At 38.1% G+C, this 18,762-nt stretch overlaps 1 protein-coding gene across 3 annotated transcripts in view; it reads left to right on the top strand.

Moving 5' to 3' along the window:
• Positions 1–215: 215 nt before the first annotated feature.
• ppp2r5ca (protein phosphatase 2, regulatory subunit B', gamma a) overlaps positions 216–18,762 on the top strand; it is a 36,290-nt gene continuing 17,743 nt past the window's right edge. The window contains exons 1-2 of one of the 3 annotated variants that reach the window (XM_036150504.1): positions 216–438; positions 18,100–18,299. In XM_036150504.1, coding sequence (XP_036006397.1) covers positions 345–438; positions 18,100–18,299 — 294 coding nt within the window. In that variant the 5' untranslated portion in view covers positions 216–344. The remainder of the gene's footprint in view (positions 439–18,099; positions 18,300–18,762) is intronic. The other 2 variants (XM_036150502.1, XM_036150501.1) reach the window with 2 other exon arrangements.

The following is an 18,762-nucleotide window of genomic DNA, read 5'->3' on the forward strand; positions in this document are numbered from 1 at the left end:
GCCTTCCTTACAAAGCGCCACTAGAGAGGAGTGATTGGGGGAAAAAGGAACTGGAGCAAAAAAAAAGAAAAAAGAAAAAAAAAAAGAAAAATGGAAGCGCCATAGCTCCGCCCCCTTGTCATGTCCCTCCACCAATCACGGCCCTTCACCCACAGTAGGCTGCGCCCCTATTGCTCCAGAGCCGAACGAGCTCAGCCAATCGGCTCGCAACCTCTGCTGCTGACGTCACTGACGAGCCAGTTCCCTCCAGCAGCAGCGGAGCTTCATTTTCTGATCTGCTTTTGTGCTAAAATGGAGGCCGGCCTCTCGCCCTGAGCGGATCGCCTTCCTGGTTGGGGCTTTAGATGTTGACATGCAATAAACCCGGAGACAGGATGGTCGTGGATGCACCCAGTTCCAACGGGCCTTTCCAGCCGGTGGCCCTTATGCACTTCAGAGGTACGTGGGGAGAACCGAAAGCCTGCCGTATTGTCCCGGGGAGCCGTGTGTTCGCTTGCTCCTGCTCCGCTGGAAGCCGCTGGCGCTGGGTCTGCGCTCCCGCTGTGGTGGGAAGGGAGTCGCCGCTCCTCGGTTTCGGAGAGCGAGGCTGGTGTGTCTGAAGTGAACCGTTTGTGCAAAGCTGTGTTTTCTTTTTAATTTGATTTTTAAGAAAAGGGGGAAAATCAGGTTTACTAGCTAGCTGCTCTCTGCCCATCCCCCCTGCCAAGCGAGTGATGTCAAAGGAAGTGAGGTCACAGCCAAGGGAAGGGTCTCTCCTGCTCACTTTTTAATGTGTTTTTTGTTTGTTTGCTGTGTGTTTTTCATTATTATTATTATCATGATGATTGTGCAGTTATTGGTTTTGTTGTCAGAGGAAACAAGGAAGTAGGAGTCCAGATGTAGCCTCCTCAGTGTGCAGCCTTTCCTCAGCCCCAGCCTTCATGTCACACTCCAGTTAATCTGGGCACAAATTGGTCACAGTGTGTAGGCTGAGGACAGCCGCTTCTCTCCTCTCCTTGGCCTCCTGACGCCTTACAGAGCTGCATGTTGTCTGCAAACTAAACAAAAAAAAAAAAAAGCTTCGTTAACCTTCCTGTAGATAGATAGATAGATAGATTAACTTTATTGTCCCAAAGGGAAATTTGATTTGGGTTACAGACTCTGGCTGCTACATAGTCCAAACTATGTGTCACACTGCATTCACACATAACACTACTATAAAAATTCCATTATAAGACAATAAATAGATACATAAAGGAGCATGTTACGTTATATTCACAATAAAAATTTGAAAGAAGAGAAAAAAATAATAATGATGATAATAAATAAATAAACATGTATAAAAACCGTTCTTTAAAAAAAATCTGTTTTAAGAGATACTGAAAAAAAATAAAATAAATAAATAAAAATAAAAGAGCATGTCAGTTTAAATGTTGAATACTGTTGCCTATTCCACAATTTACTGCTTAATGCTATTTGTTGCTTTAGTGGAAAGCGGAACAAATGAGTTCTTATAGCGGTTTAATCTACAGGCAGGGACTCTAAGACGTCTACCTGATGGAAGGAACTGATATTCTGAATAAAGAATATGAGTGGGGTCTGACATGATTTTCTGACATGATTTTTTTTTGTGTAGTAGCAGAGAGTGCAGCTGATGGCATCTGTCTATTTTATTTTATTTTTTAGATGTGTGCACGTTATTCTCGCTCCCATCTGAAAGGCCCAGTTTTGTTCCCCGCTGCAGCCCAGTGTTGGATGGATCCAGGAGGCAATTATTGATTTCAGTCCATTCAACCGTGGAGGCGGCTGCCTTGAATGGTGACCCTTGTTAGGGAACATCCAGACTCTCCGTGCGTCACTCCGTTGGTGTGGCTCCCTGATGTTTTGTGTCCCGACCCGGTCTGATTTCACGTGCCCCAGCCTGTGCTGTGTTTGCTTTTTATTTTAATTCATTTATACTTATAAGCGGCAGAACTGTGTCAATGCAGCTCAAACTATTTTGACTAGAGATGCACCGATTATTTATTTCTGGACGATACCTACTCTGACTATAGGCCGATTCTGATGTTTTCCTCACGCTCCGTTCACATTATTTCATATTTGTCTCCGTGTGGTAGGAAGACGGGATGCCACGAGAAAGCATCACTCCTGCATCACCTTACAACACGCTTGTGACTGAAACATGCACAGTTGGTTCACCACTGCACTGCAAAAACAGAACTAAAAATAAGCCAAATTTTCTTAAAATTAGTGTATTTGTCCTTGATTTGAGCAGGTAAATAAGATTATCTGCCAATGGAATGAGTATTTCGACCACCAAAATAAGATATTTAGATATTCTGCCCTCTAAATAAGACTATGGAGATGAGTTGTTCCTATTTTAAGTGCAAAAATCTCATTCTATTGGCAAATCATCTTATTTACCTGCCTAAATCAAGGACAAATACACAAATTTCAAGAAAATTTTACTTATTTTTAGTTCTATTTTTGCAGTGTGGACGAGCCATTTAGTGCCAAACCTCACGTCGCACCACGTATGTGGCGTATGTGCGTCATTGCTACAGAGACGGTGCGACCGTGACTCAAATATCGCAGCGATGACCCAATAATACTTCATAATCTCGCTCTGTGTTATCCAGATGCTTCGCTCCCCTTGTGATTCGGGAACCTTCAACCTAAAAGCAAAGGTTGTGCTTCTTACTACTTCATTAATTTGGCTAATTATACTGACCACAGCAGGGATTTTGTAGATAATTGACATTTCACGTCAAATGGGTATATTCATCTACGTATATATCCATCCATCGGGTCAAGTCACGGGGGTAGCAGCTTCAGTAGGGAGGCCCAGACTGTATATATAACAAGGATTTATCAATACTACTATACCCCTTATCAATCCGGTATTTTATCAGTACCATACTAAAAAATACGTAAAACAAATAATCACTGGCTGGTTTATTTTTAAAACATTTGGAACGAAGGCAAACATAATAAAAGCACAAAATAAATATCCTTTTATAGAAATAGAGCAATAAAAACATTATATAAATCACTTTATATATAAACAAAAGGCTAAAACATTATCTTGGATAAAAAAGTATGTTGTAGGAGAGAGGAATATCAACACTGACATGACAGAAAATTATTAAAAGCACTCTAAATGTGTTAAAAACAAAAATATAATATAAAATAAGAAGTATTGAATAATATTTTACCTGAATTCAAACTACGTTTATGTTTTTATATTATAAATTTTAACAAAAGATGGCGGAGGCCCCCACAGTGGATGAGGTGAATAAATGACAGAGGCTGCGTGTGAATCAGTTACAGAGGATCTATTTAAGTGCAGCAGTCTTAAAAAGAAAAAAAGTTACCATTACCCATTAAAGATTATTTATAATATATTTACATCCCGCTTTGTAATCATGTGACTCATTTTCAAACAGACGAGTCGGTATAGCCTGACTTCAGCACGGCGAGCAGGGGCGGTTCTAGACAGGGACCAACGGGGGCCAGTGCCCCTGTAGAACTGGTCCTGGCCCCTGTACTAAAGACAGAACATTAAATACACTTCTTATGATTATATTCACTGGTGAAGAAACCATAACTGATTGGTCACTTTGACCAGTTTTATTTTATGTTTATTACCTTTTTACAGTTTTACTGTAACAAGGATTTAAAAATGAAGGTGTTTCGTGTTTAGCTTCAGCTGTATTGAGCTGGGATCACAGTTTTTATCCGCAACGTCAGAGCCACAAGAGGCTCACTTTATATTATTAAACGATTAAATATTGCTGTCTTATTTCATTCTTTTGAAATAAAGAATGAAATAAGTGAAACAGTGTTTCGTTTTGAGTCTCCCTGAAAAAAATCAATGCGACCTTAAATATACCGTTAAGAGGACCAATGAAGCTTGTCGGTCCGCGATGACGTTGCTGTTTTCACGCCGGGTTCAGGTTCCCACCCCTGTGACGCAGCAGAAAACTGTGGATTTCACGCCATGGATCACAAAACAGAGCGGGAACACAAAGGCAACTCGCTTATCCATTAAAAGATACACAATGTTCCAGAAGTTTATTTCTTCTTGTTTAGCAACATGTTCCACGTGGACAGCAGCTTAAGACTGTAACGCATCAAAGGGAACTCCCACACAGCAGGTTTCTGGTCGGACGTAGTTCTGGTAATTAAGAAAACTGCAAGTTCTTAATTTTATTTCATCGGCATAAAAGTGAGTGCCGTTTGATGCGTTTACAGAATAAATTAGTTTCTATGTAGTGAATAAATATGATTTTTCTTTTCAGTCTGCGTTGGTATTCTGCTCGCCAATCTCAGATCGGAGGTGTAATCTGTCGCTCTGATCTCTGTAGCTCATTGAGTAGTTCTGCTAAATTCTTTTTGACACAAAATTCCTGAACAAACTTTAGTTTTGCTTTTATTTTCTCAACAGCAACAGTCTTAGGGAATTCAGGTGTAAAAAAAATGTGTAGAGATAATTTTGCCCCAATCGTTCAGTTAATGTTCTCTTGATCAGCTCTAGCTGATAATCAGCCAAATCAAATCTGGAAAAAAACAAAACCGAAAACTCGCACTCGTTAAACGCATTTATTTAACGCTCATCCTGTCTGATGGTGACAGGCCTAACATTCACATCTGGTTTTAAAATCCTCAGTTATCCGCTTTACATGTGAATAACTCCTCATTAAATGGGCTGTCACCATCATTAGACCTTCAGACGTTTCTCCAACATCTCAGATAAATTCAGTCTACATTTTTCTTCAGATGGGAGGTCACGTTTGTTTGTTGTCTAGAAAAACTTTTTATGTACTTAAACTGACAGAACATATGAAGAGTTAAACCGTTTTAACCTGTAATACGCTTGATTGCTGCAGGAATATGGAGATGTCTTTAGTTGCGTAGCTCGTAAAGTCAATGTCTTTGATCCTTGTTCTTTGAGGTCTAAAAAAAATCACATAATAGTTACAGACATTTGAATAGGAGACATTTTATTCTTTCTTTTTGGTTAAAACTACTATCACTATTTGGATTTATTTCTCTTTTGTGTTGCAGTCCTGCTGTGGTGCAGGTCAGATGTCAGAAAACAGAAAATCCGCATTGATCAGAGGAAATCTGATCGGTGTAACTCTACCCTGAAGGAGTCGCGTTACCCACAGATCCATATTTACCCCAAATTGTAACATCTGCTGTACCATCTTTGTCTCAAAAAGAAGTTTATTAAAAGCTGTTCCTTCAATAGGTTTGTCTTTAGAAGATTTCCCTTTTTGAATAACTTTTCGATTTATTTAAATTGACGTAAATCAGTGTAACTTTTTTTAGTTTAATGCCTTGTGAAGCCAGTTAATGGTCTTTCACTGTGTTTCTGCTGGGCTTGCTTTCATGCTGCAGAACTAGTGCAGAGAAGTTTCCCAAATTATCTCTAAACAGTTATATCCAAAAAAAAACTGCCCTTCACACCTCTATTTAAAGGTGCACAGCCACGTTATTTTATTATTTTTATATTTTTTATACGTCAGTAGCTCACTCTGGTTACATACAAAGTTTTTATGAAAGATTATCACATCCTGCTGGTATATTAGTTTTTTTTTTTTTTTTGGTGTTTTATGCTTTGCTTTTACTCAATTTGTCAGTAAATAAAGCCTTTCGTGTTTATTTACAATTTTAACGGCAGAACATGCTGCAAATGCGCAGCAGGGGTTAAAACAAGGAAGTGGCTAACGGCTATTAGCATATCCAATAAATAAAAATGATTCCAAGATGGAAATGATGTGACTGAAGAGGTGACTGACATGAGTAAATGTTCTGATATGAGGCTCTTAAAGTTGCTGTAGATCGGTTTATTTAATTAATAACGTTGGTCTTTGATCACGCTGAGCTGCTGCTTTATTGCGATGCGTTGCAGAGGGTCAGGCTCAGTCTGGTATTATTTAATTTTGATTTATTAATTAAGCAAACCAGCATTATGACAGTTCTGCGATACTGTCGCTAGATAGCACCACGTCTGTTTATATTTGTTAATCGAACCTGAGAGCTAATTGTTTTTCAGCTCAAAAGGACCATAAAAAACATAAAAACACTATCTAGATGAAAGCTAGGTGTATATAACCTTATTTTACCATGATCAGACGTTTTTTTTTTTTTTTTTTTATAAGCATACTACGTGGCTTTCCAGATCTGATCTGACCGCCTAGAAGTCAGGAAATCAGAGGAAAGATGTTAAAATCACACACATCTTTTTAAAATTAGCTTAAAAATAGAGCCCAGTATGCAAGTAAAAAGTTGGATAAAGAAAGCTAATCCTAGACTGCAAATTTAATCTCATGCTTCAGTGTAGGGCTGGGCAGTTTATGGAGATTATTTAAAAAAAAAAGACTATATCGTTAATATCGAGATGGTCCATCTTGCGTTAGAATTATACTTTTATGTATTTCAGTAACAGAGAACGGGGTAATCCTGGCGGTAGCTATAATAACAGCTAGCGTGTTATTTTATTTACAGCGGGAGGTTTTCTCATTAGCCTGGGGGAAACCCTGCAGTGAGTTGTTCCTCATATTTATCTACAGCTGTTTGTTTTAAAAAAAGTGCCTGTGCCATTTGGGATAAAGCTCTGATGCCTTTTTTTATAATTTGTGGAAAGAACAACATTGAGATAAATATTGTATATCAGCGTTCAGCCTAAAAATATCAGGATATTGTTTTTATCCACATGGCCCGGCCCTTCTTCAGTCATTCATGGTTGTTGGGAAAGTTTGTTGGTGAGATGCTTTGAAAGCTGCAGCAAACACCGTTTTCAGTCCTGGTTTAGAGGAGCTAACAGTTTCTGCACATCTCAGGTTTTATTGAAGTTTAAAAAAAAAAGTTACAAACATTAGAAAATAAACACAGAATTGGTCAAAACTGTACGTCTGATCAGTGTATGAAATTCTTTCAGATTTACTATTAGGATGTTTCAAAACGCCCAACAATTTATAATTGTATCACTCACTGGAGCTTTTTTTTTAAAGAGTCATAAGACATATTTTTTTATTGCTCCCTCTCCCAATAACTAGCAGGAGTTGCCAACGTGTGCCTTAGGTAGTAATGATGCATTATTATTTCCAGAGTTTCTTCACAATATCACAAAATCTGAAAGGACAAAAAAAAATCTTATTTGATTTATTAACTCTCTGTGACACTGAGAAAGTGTAAGAATAAAATTTTAAATTTTTTTTTACAGACTTTCTTCCTTATTTATTGACCTAAAGGTTACCGTCTGAATACCTGCAATTATTTGTTTATTTTTCAATTACAACCTTTTTTTAATTTTATTTTTTTTTAATTGCCAATAACTTTGTTTTTTAAGCCATTTCCAAGCTTTACTTTAGCCTCTAGATCCTCTCAGATGAAACTGGACCCCTGGTTCTTTAACTGCGTTTGGTGTAATTATTTCATTATTTCCACTAAGTGCCGTCTTATTTAAATCCTGCTTCCAGTGCGTGTGAGACTCTGTTTCAGCTAAACGTGCAGCCAGCTTGGTCGCACACAGCCATTCAAATCTGTGACACTGTCTTTCTGCGTGGCTATAAATAGTCAGTCAATGTTGGCATTGATCGGGGAACATACTGATGAAAAAGCAGGTTGTCAAACCGGTCCCAGCGCCAGACCGTCAGCTGTTCTCCTGACCCATTTTAAAGAGGAAAACCAAAGAGCGCTCCCAGTGTGACTCCACTTATTTATTATCTTTGTTTTTGAACAAAGATGATTCACACAAGCCTCCCTCTGTCCTGCCCTCGTCCTGAGAGGGACAGAAAAGCGTCTGTGCATGACCGTCGTTTCCCACCTGAGGCTTGTACGAATTACATTAATAGAAGTCACATTGAGGCAAACATCAATTTTGGGATCAGAACACAGGCTCTTTATCTGTTGCACAACAACCCACCGGGTTTTTTTTTTTTCTGAGCGTACAGAAAGTTTCTAACAGGAGGAGACGGGCTTATGTAACAGGAGCAACTTAAGTCCTGACACGGCCAGAGGAGCGAGGCGTGACGCCACATTCCTGTCCATCCTTGAGTCTCTGCAGCGCGCACACGTTACGGGGCGCTGCGTGTGGCGTCTCTGACCCTACACTAAAAGCATTCTAGCTGAGGTAATCCGTTATAGGGCTGAACAATTAATCGCATTTTCAATATAATCGCGATTTAAAAAAAAAAAACAATTTCCAAATCGCAGAGTCTGCAATTTTTGGCTATGTAACAATTAGGGAATTAGAAACGTCCATTAGGTGTTGGTAAAATGTGTAAAGTGGGTTTGCTTCCACATGGAAGGGAAGACAGTTACAGCAGTGAGATAATCTTATTTTATTACTTGTTTTAGAGTTTATATAATCATACATAGCATTAAGTACAGGTCAATCAGTTTAATACATAGACTTGTTTGTTGGTTGCACTTTATGTTCAACAAGGATTGATGTCCAAATCAACTAAAAGCTGTTCTCTAAAATAATATTCTGATTAATAGAAAAATTAAAAGTTCTTGTTTTAAATAGTCCTTGTTTTAATTAAATAGTCCTTGTTTGACGTCTTTATTTAGACGCCATTTTTTGTTGCTTGTGGTTAATGTAGAGAAAAGTCAAAATTGCAATTTTGGTTGAAATATATTGTAGGCAGAACGCAGTCATTTCTGCTCTGAGTTTAGATGCTGTGGGTATTTTAGCAACTATTCTGCACAGCGAGGAAACAAAATGATTTGTTGTTTGTATATGTTTAAAAAGACATGATAAATTAAACTGGAAAAAAAATTTACATTAAATCGCAATATTAAGAAAAAAAAATCGCAATTAGATTCTTTTCCAAAATCGTTCAGCCCTAATCCGTTGTGGAAAAACGTTCTCGGCTGCTTTTCACTGGATGATAACAGTGGAAATGAATGCGAGCGATGGGGGATCTTCTTTATGCATCCTGCTGTAGCTTTCTCTCACTGTCATCAGGATAAATTGGCCGACCCAAGACTGACTCTGCAGAAGTGGTGTGAGCCAAATCCACCATCATGTCTGAATAGGAGGCTTCTCTGCTTACCTACAATCTGCTAGCTTGTAGAAATGCTGTACAGCAGGTCTGTGTGTGCGTCGGTCCTTTTTTCTTCCTGAGGCTCTGACACTAAACCCACACTCGCATAACGAGGCCAGAGACGAGTGTGCTCGTTCGGCTGCCTCTTATCTCCTCCTACCGCCGGCTTCACACCGGCCGCACTGTGCAAGCCAGCCTTTCTGTTGCAGAGCTCCCAGAGCGGAACAATGTTTGGCCTTTTTTCTCTTGCTTGTAAATGCAATTTTCTGGTAATCTGCAGCTGATTGGATAAAAAAAAAAAAAAAAGCCGGGACATCAGTTGGTTATTTGATGCTCTTTCCTCCTGGGGTTCAGTTCATGAATCGTGATGTGTTTGCGTCGTCTAATTTGGCTATCGCAGCCCTTGTGTGCAATCTGCTAACGGGCGACAGTGCAGTCAATAGAGGAATCAATCTGGGGAAGGAATTCTCTAGCCTATACCCAGCCTGCATGAGATTAGGAAAAAAAATGCAGTTTTGGAAGACGGCAATGACGAAATTGATTGCGATAAAGCAACAATTCATCAATCTTCAGTGGTGGGAAGTAACGAAGTACAAGTACTTCGTTACTGTACTTAAGTACAATTTCCGTGTATCTGTACTTTACTTAAGTAGATTTAATAATGGATACTTTCTACTTTTACTCCACTACATTTAACAGTAAGTATCTGTACTTTCTACTTCACTACATTTCTATACAGCGTTTCGTTACTCGTTACATCCAAGACGCATTTCGGTTTTTTGATTTGTTCGTTAGTTTGAAAGTATCCAATGGCGAGAGCAGAATCAGTCCGCTGAATCAATCCAAAGCGGGAAATAACCATTAGGCCCTCCCTCAAGAAGAGCAGCACAGTATGCAGGACCTGCAGAATCATTAACTCCCAGAATGGAGTCCAAGGATAGTCATCCTCCAGAAGACCTGCCCCACCCATGGCCTTATTTAAAAGATTTCTTTCAAATAACTGGGTCAAAAAACGCTTCCTGGAGATTCCAAAGCCGCCTTTGCCTTCCCCGAAAGCATGAAATTCTATCTTTCAAAAATTCACCATCAAATTTGAAAAATCATATTGAGGTAAGTTAAGTTGCTAAACGCTATCGATGTTAAATAAATTTATGTTAGTGAAGTTTTATATAATCTTTGCAAGCTTTTTGTTGAACTCGACTGCAATAAATAAATACAATTACTGTATATTGTTATAAGATAGCATGAACTTGCAAGTAACAGTGATTACTGCAGTCGTGATCACGTCTCCCGCCATGAATGTTACATATAAGTTGACGCTAAACTCCTTCACGTCCTGGTTATTAAATAAATGTTAGCGCCATTAAAATAATCTCCATGTAACAGTTACAATCATATTCAATAAATTAGAATATGGCAGTGTTTCCCGCAGGAATTTGCTTAGGCGAAGCGGCGAGGAGTTGTCGCCTGTATGGCAAGCGGATTAGGCATATTATCGTCCGTACAATAACGCGCAGTTCCAACCCGTATTTTACGCGAGCGCGCGTTTTTTTACGTCATCGCGCGTTCTGGTTGGAAACGCGATGCAGTTCATCCCTGGAATTCTGATGCATAGAATAAAATATCTAAATCTAAACTGTCACAGGGGGTAAACACAATAAAAATATGCTTTATCTGCAGCATTGCTCATTAAAATGGTACATTACTGATTTATTAAAACTAAATACGATAGGTACACTTAATGACATTATATAAGCCGTTAGGTATTATGGTTGGCAAGTACTTTTACTTTAAATACTTAAGTAGTTTTAAAAGCTTGTACTTTCTTACTTTTACTTAAGTAAAATAATAATGTGGTACTTTGACTTTTACTTGAGTAAATTTTTGTCTGTGTATTTGTACTTTTACTTAAGTACATTGTATGAGTACTTTCTCCTCCACTGTCAATCTTTTTCATTGTAACAAAGCTTCGACCAGTCTGTGTGAGCTTTAGTGTCTTGGTTGCTAAAAGTGGATGTGATGGATGGAGAAACTCCACCTAAAAGGTCAGATATATAGTTGACATGCAGAGCAGGAATGGTGCAACTTTAACTCTCCATTTGTTACAAATCAATTTTATTTTGTTAATTTACGGTTATTTTCCTGTAACTTAATCGAGGCATGAAAACTTTTAACATCTTTCTGGAATGCTTCTGTGGTAGTCTGACAATTTGATCGTTAATTTTGCCGGATCAAAGTTACATCTTAAGAGAAATTGTTTTTTTATATTTTAAAGTTGTGAAGGGAAACTAAACCATAAACTCTTTTAATTTTTGATAAAAGCCTGCAGCCATTTTAATTTAATCACGGCATTCATCACTTTAAAATCAATAACGTTTATTCCTCCTTTTTCTACTGGTATAACTATGACGTTCTTTCTGATCACATGTTTTTTATTATTCCAGATTAAATTGTGATAACTTTATTTTTTTATTGTAGTATTTGGTATATTTAAGATATATGCTGGATAAATTAATCTGGCTATCCCTTCCGTTTTTGTTAACAATATTCTTCAAAAAAATTGAGCCAACTGTCAAATATTTGTTGATTTTTGTAAAATGGCTTGAATATTTGTCCTATAATTTCCAGTGTGATCCTTGCTAATCATTATACCTAAATATTTTACCTCATTTTTATCAATTAAAGTGGGTTGATTATTATACATTTTCTATGTTCATCTTTAAGCCTGAAGCTTTTGAGAAAAAAGAAACCTCTAAATTAACTAAATAAAATTGATTCGTTAAAAATGCAGACCGCGGGCTCTATGTAGTTTGTTTGAGAGGCGTTGCCATAATGTGACGTCATCAGGGGGCGCAGGGACCATGGAGAATTTCTTCGTAAAATTGTCCGTTTACAAACCGCAATCCCGCTCTTGAATAAAACCTACACCCCGCTATAATTACTTTAGTAAGTTCACGATGTTTTGCGTAATTGTGCAAACGTTAAACCAATCATGTATAGTGATGTCATCAGAAGGCGCCGGCCCCCGAGTCGATCTGGTACCTACACCGGCGATGCTTGTGTAGCTGCTGCTGGAGACGATCTGCTTCCACTTGTCTGGTTTTCAGAGAGAGACTTCTGCAAACCTCGGTTGTAACAATTGAATATTTGAGCCACTGTTGCTTCTCTTTTATCTCAAAACACTCGCGTTACACAATAAAGTGTCCAGTGAGCGACGCTGCAGTGACTTAAACACGCCATCCAAGGAGTCCGTTGAAGTTGTGTAATGTTCTGCAGCTCCATTCTTTTTACCACAATCATTAACATCCTTATGTTAATGACACTGCACTGCAAAAACAGTGCTCTTAAAGTTAGTGTATTTGTCCTTGATTTGAGCAGGTAAATAAGATTATTTACCAATGGAATGAGTATTTTGACCCCTAATATAAGATAATTAGACATCCTGCACTTGAAATAAGATGGAGATGATTTTTTCCTATTTTAAGTGCAAAAATCTTATTCCATTGGCAAATTACCTGCTCAAATCAAGAACAAATGCACTCATTTTAAGAACATTTTACCTATTTTAAGTTCCGTTTTTGCAGTGTGGGAAATAAAACTTGCATATTTATTACAACAGTAAGGGTACATTTGCTCAGCATATTTAAAAAATATATATATTTATAGTAAGAGTAGAACTACAAAGATAATTTTACTTGTATTTAATATAGTGTGTTTATGTTGACCACTAAATTCTATTTTTCACATAATTAGTTGAACGTCTAAAAAGTGAAGCAGGCCAGAAAAATAAATGGTGTGTATTTTCAGTAAAAGCCTTAGTTTTTGCAAGCAATTCATTCTTGTAGGGGGGGGAAAGAGTATTTATTTAAAAAATGCAGAGACCTTATGTCTCTGATGGTTCAGGCTGTGAGAAGGATCAAGGATTTTGCAGAAGATTCAGTACATAAAGATCAGTTCTGAAACCTTTTTATTGCACGAGTTTGACCTTCTAACCCCTGCTGGGGCTATATGAGGAGTTATTAAAGCCAAATAGGCCAGTGAGTATTTTTAAAAGGGCTGTCACCTAAATCTCTGCTACGTTCTGTGCAGAAATAACAGCTTTTCAGCTAGAGGCTCACTTCAGAGAACAGAACAGAAAAGAAGTTTTTTCATTCGCTGTTGGAAAAGCATTATTGGGAATAGGCCTGTCACAATGACAAATTTTGCTGAACGATAATTTTTTCACAAAATTAATCATCATCGTCATTTGGAGACCTTTTTCAACTAATATAATGGCATAATAACGATGCAGCGTCCTGAAAACCTTTTGCTATCCCGCCGTCTCAGAGAGAGCAGACGGAAACACAAGGGGGGAAATAAAAGCATGCCTACGCAAATTATCCCGCTTATTTTAATTAATCATGTGATTAAAATTTATCGTGCAATTAATTGATTTGATTATGGCAGCAGGCCTAATTGGGAATGTTTTCAGCTAAAAGTTGATGTGGTTCTGTAGTGGCTGTACGAGTGGTTGGGTTGTGATTAGGGATTGGTATCGTTAAGGATTTATCGATAGTGCTACACTAAAGGATAATCCTTATCGATCCGGTATTTTTATCAATACTTGTATTTTTTAATCAAACAAAAGGGCAAAACTACAAATGCTGACTGACTGGTTTATTTTCTAAACATTTGGAACAAAGCAAACAAAATAAAAGTACAAAATATTTTATAGAAATAGAGCAACAAAAACACTATATGAATAACCTTTTGTATAAACAAAAAGCTAAAACACTATCTTGAATAGAAAGTATGTTTTAGGAGAGGAATCTCAACACTGACAAGACAGAAAGTGATTAAAACACTCAAATAAAAAAAAGGACCCTATAAAAGGTCAAGTATTGAATAATATTTTACCTGAATCCAAACTACATTTATACATGTTTTTATATTATAAATTTTAACAAAAGATGGCAGAGGCTCCCACAGTGGATGAGGTGAATAAATGACAGAGGCTGCATGTGAATCAGTTACAGAGAGGATCTATTTAAATGCAGCAGTCTTAAGAGAAAAAAATTACCATTACCCATTAAAGATTATAATATATTTAAATACCGCTTTGTAATCTAGTGGATGCTTTGCTCATGTGTGACTCAGAACAATGTTTGGGTTGGAGTCTCCCTGAAAAATTAAAAGCGACCTTAATAATACCGTTAAGAAGACCCAGGTCCGTTTTGATTCTGGGTTTCGGTACCCATCCCTGGTTGTGATGTAGAGGTGGAGGCATGTTTTCTAAAGCCGGGCGTACACTGTACGATATTTTCAGTCATTGTCCTCAGATGAAGCTCAGACTGTACGAGGAAACAGCAGAGTTTAAAAGTTCACATCTCTCCATGTCTGTTCTTAAAGTACGGCCCGATGCTCTGATGTGACCTGGCTGCTCAGACTGAACGTCTAAGACGTCAGACTCAGTGCTGTAGAGAGACGGTTGCTACTAGGACTCATCTATCCAAAGCCCAATATAAACAGTAGAAGAAGAAAAAGACAGAAGTGTGGATGCTCTCTGTTAAATATGAGGCTCACTAGAACGAAACGTGCTGCCTTGGTAATTCTAAGAGTTTCTCCTCCGTAGTTTGACTCCATGTCACACGTACCGCCGTCATGCTTCTCTCCTCTATGTTTTCATCTGAGAAGAAGAAGAAGAAGAATTCCCTTGTTTGCACATGCTCAGTGCGTGAATTTGGGGGAAATCGTCTCGTAGCTCTGCTTCACCAGCAGGAGGCGCTCACCATCTCCTCACGAGGGCCGACTGAATGTCAAACATGTTTAATTTTCATCCGACTGTCCGATTCCTGATCAGGAGGTGGTGGTGAGAAGCTAATCGTTAGCTGTCCCATGGATACGATACGTAGGGCTGGGTGATATGGATTAAAAAATAAATCTCAGATTTTATCATACCAAATCCAATAAATCGATTTTTTTTTTTTTTTTTTTTTCGTCCTTTTTGTTTAATAAAAACAAATTAAAGGACTGATTTTAAAACCTTGCTTTTTATGTCAAGCATTTCATCAGGGAGTTGACCTGAATTCAAAGTGCAACTAAAAACAAGCTGTGAAACATGTAAAACAAGATGGCAGCCGTGCCATTATAAACAATAATAATATAACAAAACATTTGCTGCTAGTGGTATTACACATTGAGCTAAGAACAGGCTTCACTGCACTTGTAAACTTTAAACTAAGTAAAAAAAAAAAAAGTAAATAAGTAAATGAAGTACCTCGTATTATGGTAAAAAAAGTTTCCACTTAACAATATTTTGACAATACATTTGCCTAAACATATATTCAGCATCACATGCTGTTCTCTTCATGGAAACCCAATGAGTGTATTGGCAAAATAAAATCCAGATTTTCCAAAAATTAAATCTTAAAGAATTGTAAATTAGAGTTAATCGATTAAATCGATTTATCGCCCAGCTCTAACGATACGACGCAGGACGCACCATGCAGCTGAACCTCGGTCCAATCCAGAAAATTCTCTTACGGCTGAACAATCAACCCAAAAAGGACAAAAACTCGTACCGTGTACGCCCGGCTTACCCTTTAACAAACATACGATCTGGATAAGGCCTATAAGACATATGTTTTTTCTCCCACTGGCCTCCTTGTAGAGAAGAGTTTTACAAATATTTTTTAATAATTATACGAAGTTTGACTACTTGCCATTGTAGTGATAGGCGTGTCTATGATGACAAATCAGTCCAACGTCTCTTTTATATTCTTAAGAATGTGGCTGAACTAGGAGACGTCAACGTTTCCAAATGCAGCGTCTTTCATTGGAAACGTAGAGCTCCAGCCTAATTATGCCTGTTATCTCATGGGAGGGGGGGGGGGTATCCCTCAGCGAGCTTCCCACAATAGTTTGGCGTAATCTTTGGTTTGTTCTTCCTGACAGAACCGGTGCAACCGGGCCAGGTATGCTGGCTGCCTGCTCAGGCCTTTGTGATGCTCCCTTTGTTGCCCTCAGGCCACTTTTTGACTGATTTAACAGGAGGATTAGGATCATTGTCCGTTTCAAGACCCATCTGTCTAAACCTTTAGTTTAGATGTCGTTTCCTCATGATACCATAGATGTTGTGAAGGGCACCAGTCCCTCATGCTGCTAAACACCCCCACAGTTCTCTGCCTGACATCCTAGCTCATGTCTTTTGTTTTTTTACGTGATGTTACACAAGGAAACAGATTGTTTGAAGCTTTGCTTTAAAACGCACCAATAAGTTGTGCTTCAATTTAACTCAGAAGCCCTTAATTAGCCATCGGAACCATGTAAATATGAAAGAAAATGACACAAAGTTAACTATTGTTCTGGATATTGGCAAAAACAAATAAAAAAAATGCTTATTGGTCTTTTTTAGTATTTTTTTTTTTTTTTGTATTTTTTAGTATGAACCCAGCAGCTCTGTCTTCATCAGATCTACAGCTGTGAGGCTAAGGAAAGCATAGATGTTAACCAGATTTGGGTCATTTTACTGAAGCTATGCATGTCGTTACCAACCAAATGGGAGCTTGTTGCACAGACGGACTCCAGAGCTTTCTGTTCACTGCAAAAACGGAACTTAAAATATGTAAAATGTTCTTAAAGTTAGTGTATTTATCCTTGATTTGGGCAGGTAAATAAGATTATCTGCCAATGGAATGAGTTTTTTGATCCCTAAAATAAGATAATTAGACATCTTGCACTTGAAATAAGATGATGGAGACGAGTTGTTCCTATATTAAGTGAAAAAATCTTATTCCATTGGCAAATAGTCTTATTTACCTACTCAAATCAACAACAAATACACTTATTTTAAGAAAAATTTTCTTATTTTTAGTTCCATCTTTGCAGTGTTCATCTAAATTTTATTCTACAGTAATCACACAGGCAACCCTGTGGTTTATGCACCATTTAAAGCTCCGTGTTATCTGGAAGCAGTGAGTGCAAAAACAAGCAGCTATCCCAAACAGTGCATTATAATCCTCGTTATTTAGGTTGTTAAAGCTACAATGATCCATATATGTTAAGTAATTCATACTTTATCGCTGTGATGTGTAATATCTATAAACCCAGCTGGTAAAAGATAGGAACATTAGCGCCTATGCTAACTGTACAGCTAACTGTAGCGGCATAGATCCATAAATATGTTAAAGTTGGATAATGTGGGGAAAAAAGCACAATGTTTTTGTTTATTCCGTCAGTATTTAATAAAGGTGGCACAATAAATTGTTAGATTATAATGATAGGCTTCTTTGACCATCTGATTTTTAGTTGTCATGTTATTCTAGTTGGTTGAGCTCTGCAGTATTAATGCAGTTTTAATACAGCAACATGTTTTTGTTGTTGTTCATTTTTAAAAAGTTGTTTTTCTATTTTATAGTAAAGCCATTAGCGGTTATTTATTTACAGTCATACTCAATAAATTAGAATATGGTCGACATGAGGCTCGTTTTTCAGATTAAAAGTACTTTTTGGGAGGAAAGAATAAACAGCTATTAAGCAGGTATTAAACATACGTTTCATTAAACCAACATTTCTCTATTAAAATCTTTATTGGTCTGATGTAATATTCTGTTTTCAGCTGTAAGCGTGAAACCATCTTAACTAACAGAAATAAAGGCTTGTGTGTTATTAATCTATATCTCACTTAGTGAATCGAGTTACCGAAATAACATTTTAAATATTCTAGTTAATTGGATGTGTCTGTATATATTTGGCCGTATTTCTTGGTTCCCAGTCTGTTTTATCAGGCTGTGGCATCATTTAAGGAGCGGACTAGCGTGTGATCAGAGAGGCCTGGAGTAAAGGGAGACATCAAAGTTGTCACCTGACTGGATAATCATGGTGTGTCGGTGTGTTATTACTGCAACCAGGTAGGAATTTAGCTTGAGAGGACGTTTCCTCCTGCTGTCATCTGCCTCGTGTTCAGAGGCCTGTGAGTGTTTAAAAAAGAAAATAAAGGCATGGAGATCAGGGTCTGAGAAGAGAGAGAGAGTTAATCAGCTCTCTCGCCTGGCCTCACCGTTTCCTCTCTCCTGTCGTCTAGATGTGGCCCCTGCAGAGCAGGAGAAGCTCTTCATCCAGAAGCTGCGGCAGTGCTGCGTTCTCTTCGACTTCCTTTCCGACCCCCTGAGTGACCTGAAATGGAAGGAGGTGAAGCGGGCCGCCCTGAGCGAGATGGTCGAGTACATCACCCACAACAGGAACGTCATCACGGAGCCCATCTACCCGGAGGTGGTGCACATGGTCAGTAGGCTGGAGCATAATGTGCTGCAGGACAGAGGTGGTTGGAGAGCAAATGGCAAAACTGAGGCTTTTTAGTCATCTAAACACCTATATTCCAAAAAAGAAAAAAACTGAACTTTTTCCCGAAGTTTGAAGACGTTTCGCTTCCCATACAGAAAGCTTTCTCAATCAAAATGTCTGTGGTAGCGTGGAGTTGCAAGCTTTATAGTGCTGCCCAACAGAGGTCCACCTCTTAGTAATGGGGAGTCGTTAAAGTCATTGTTCGTCTTCAAACTTCGAGAAAAGTCTTTTTTGGAATGAAGTACTTTTTTGGAATGTCCATTACCTGGATGACTGAGAATCCTCACCAGCATACACACCTATAAGCTTTTACACTGCAAAAAAGGAGCTAAAAGTAAATAAAATGTTCTTAGAATTAGTATATTTTTCCTTGATTTGAGCAGGTAAATAAGACTATTTGCCA

This window comes from Fundulus heteroclitus, chromosome 19, assembly GCF_011125445.2.
Source record: "Fundulus heteroclitus isolate FHET01 chromosome 19, MU-UCD_Fhet_4.1, whole genome shotgun sequence".
Taxonomy (NCBI): domain Eukaryota; kingdom Metazoa; phylum Chordata; class Actinopteri; order Cyprinodontiformes; family Fundulidae; genus Fundulus; species Fundulus heteroclitus.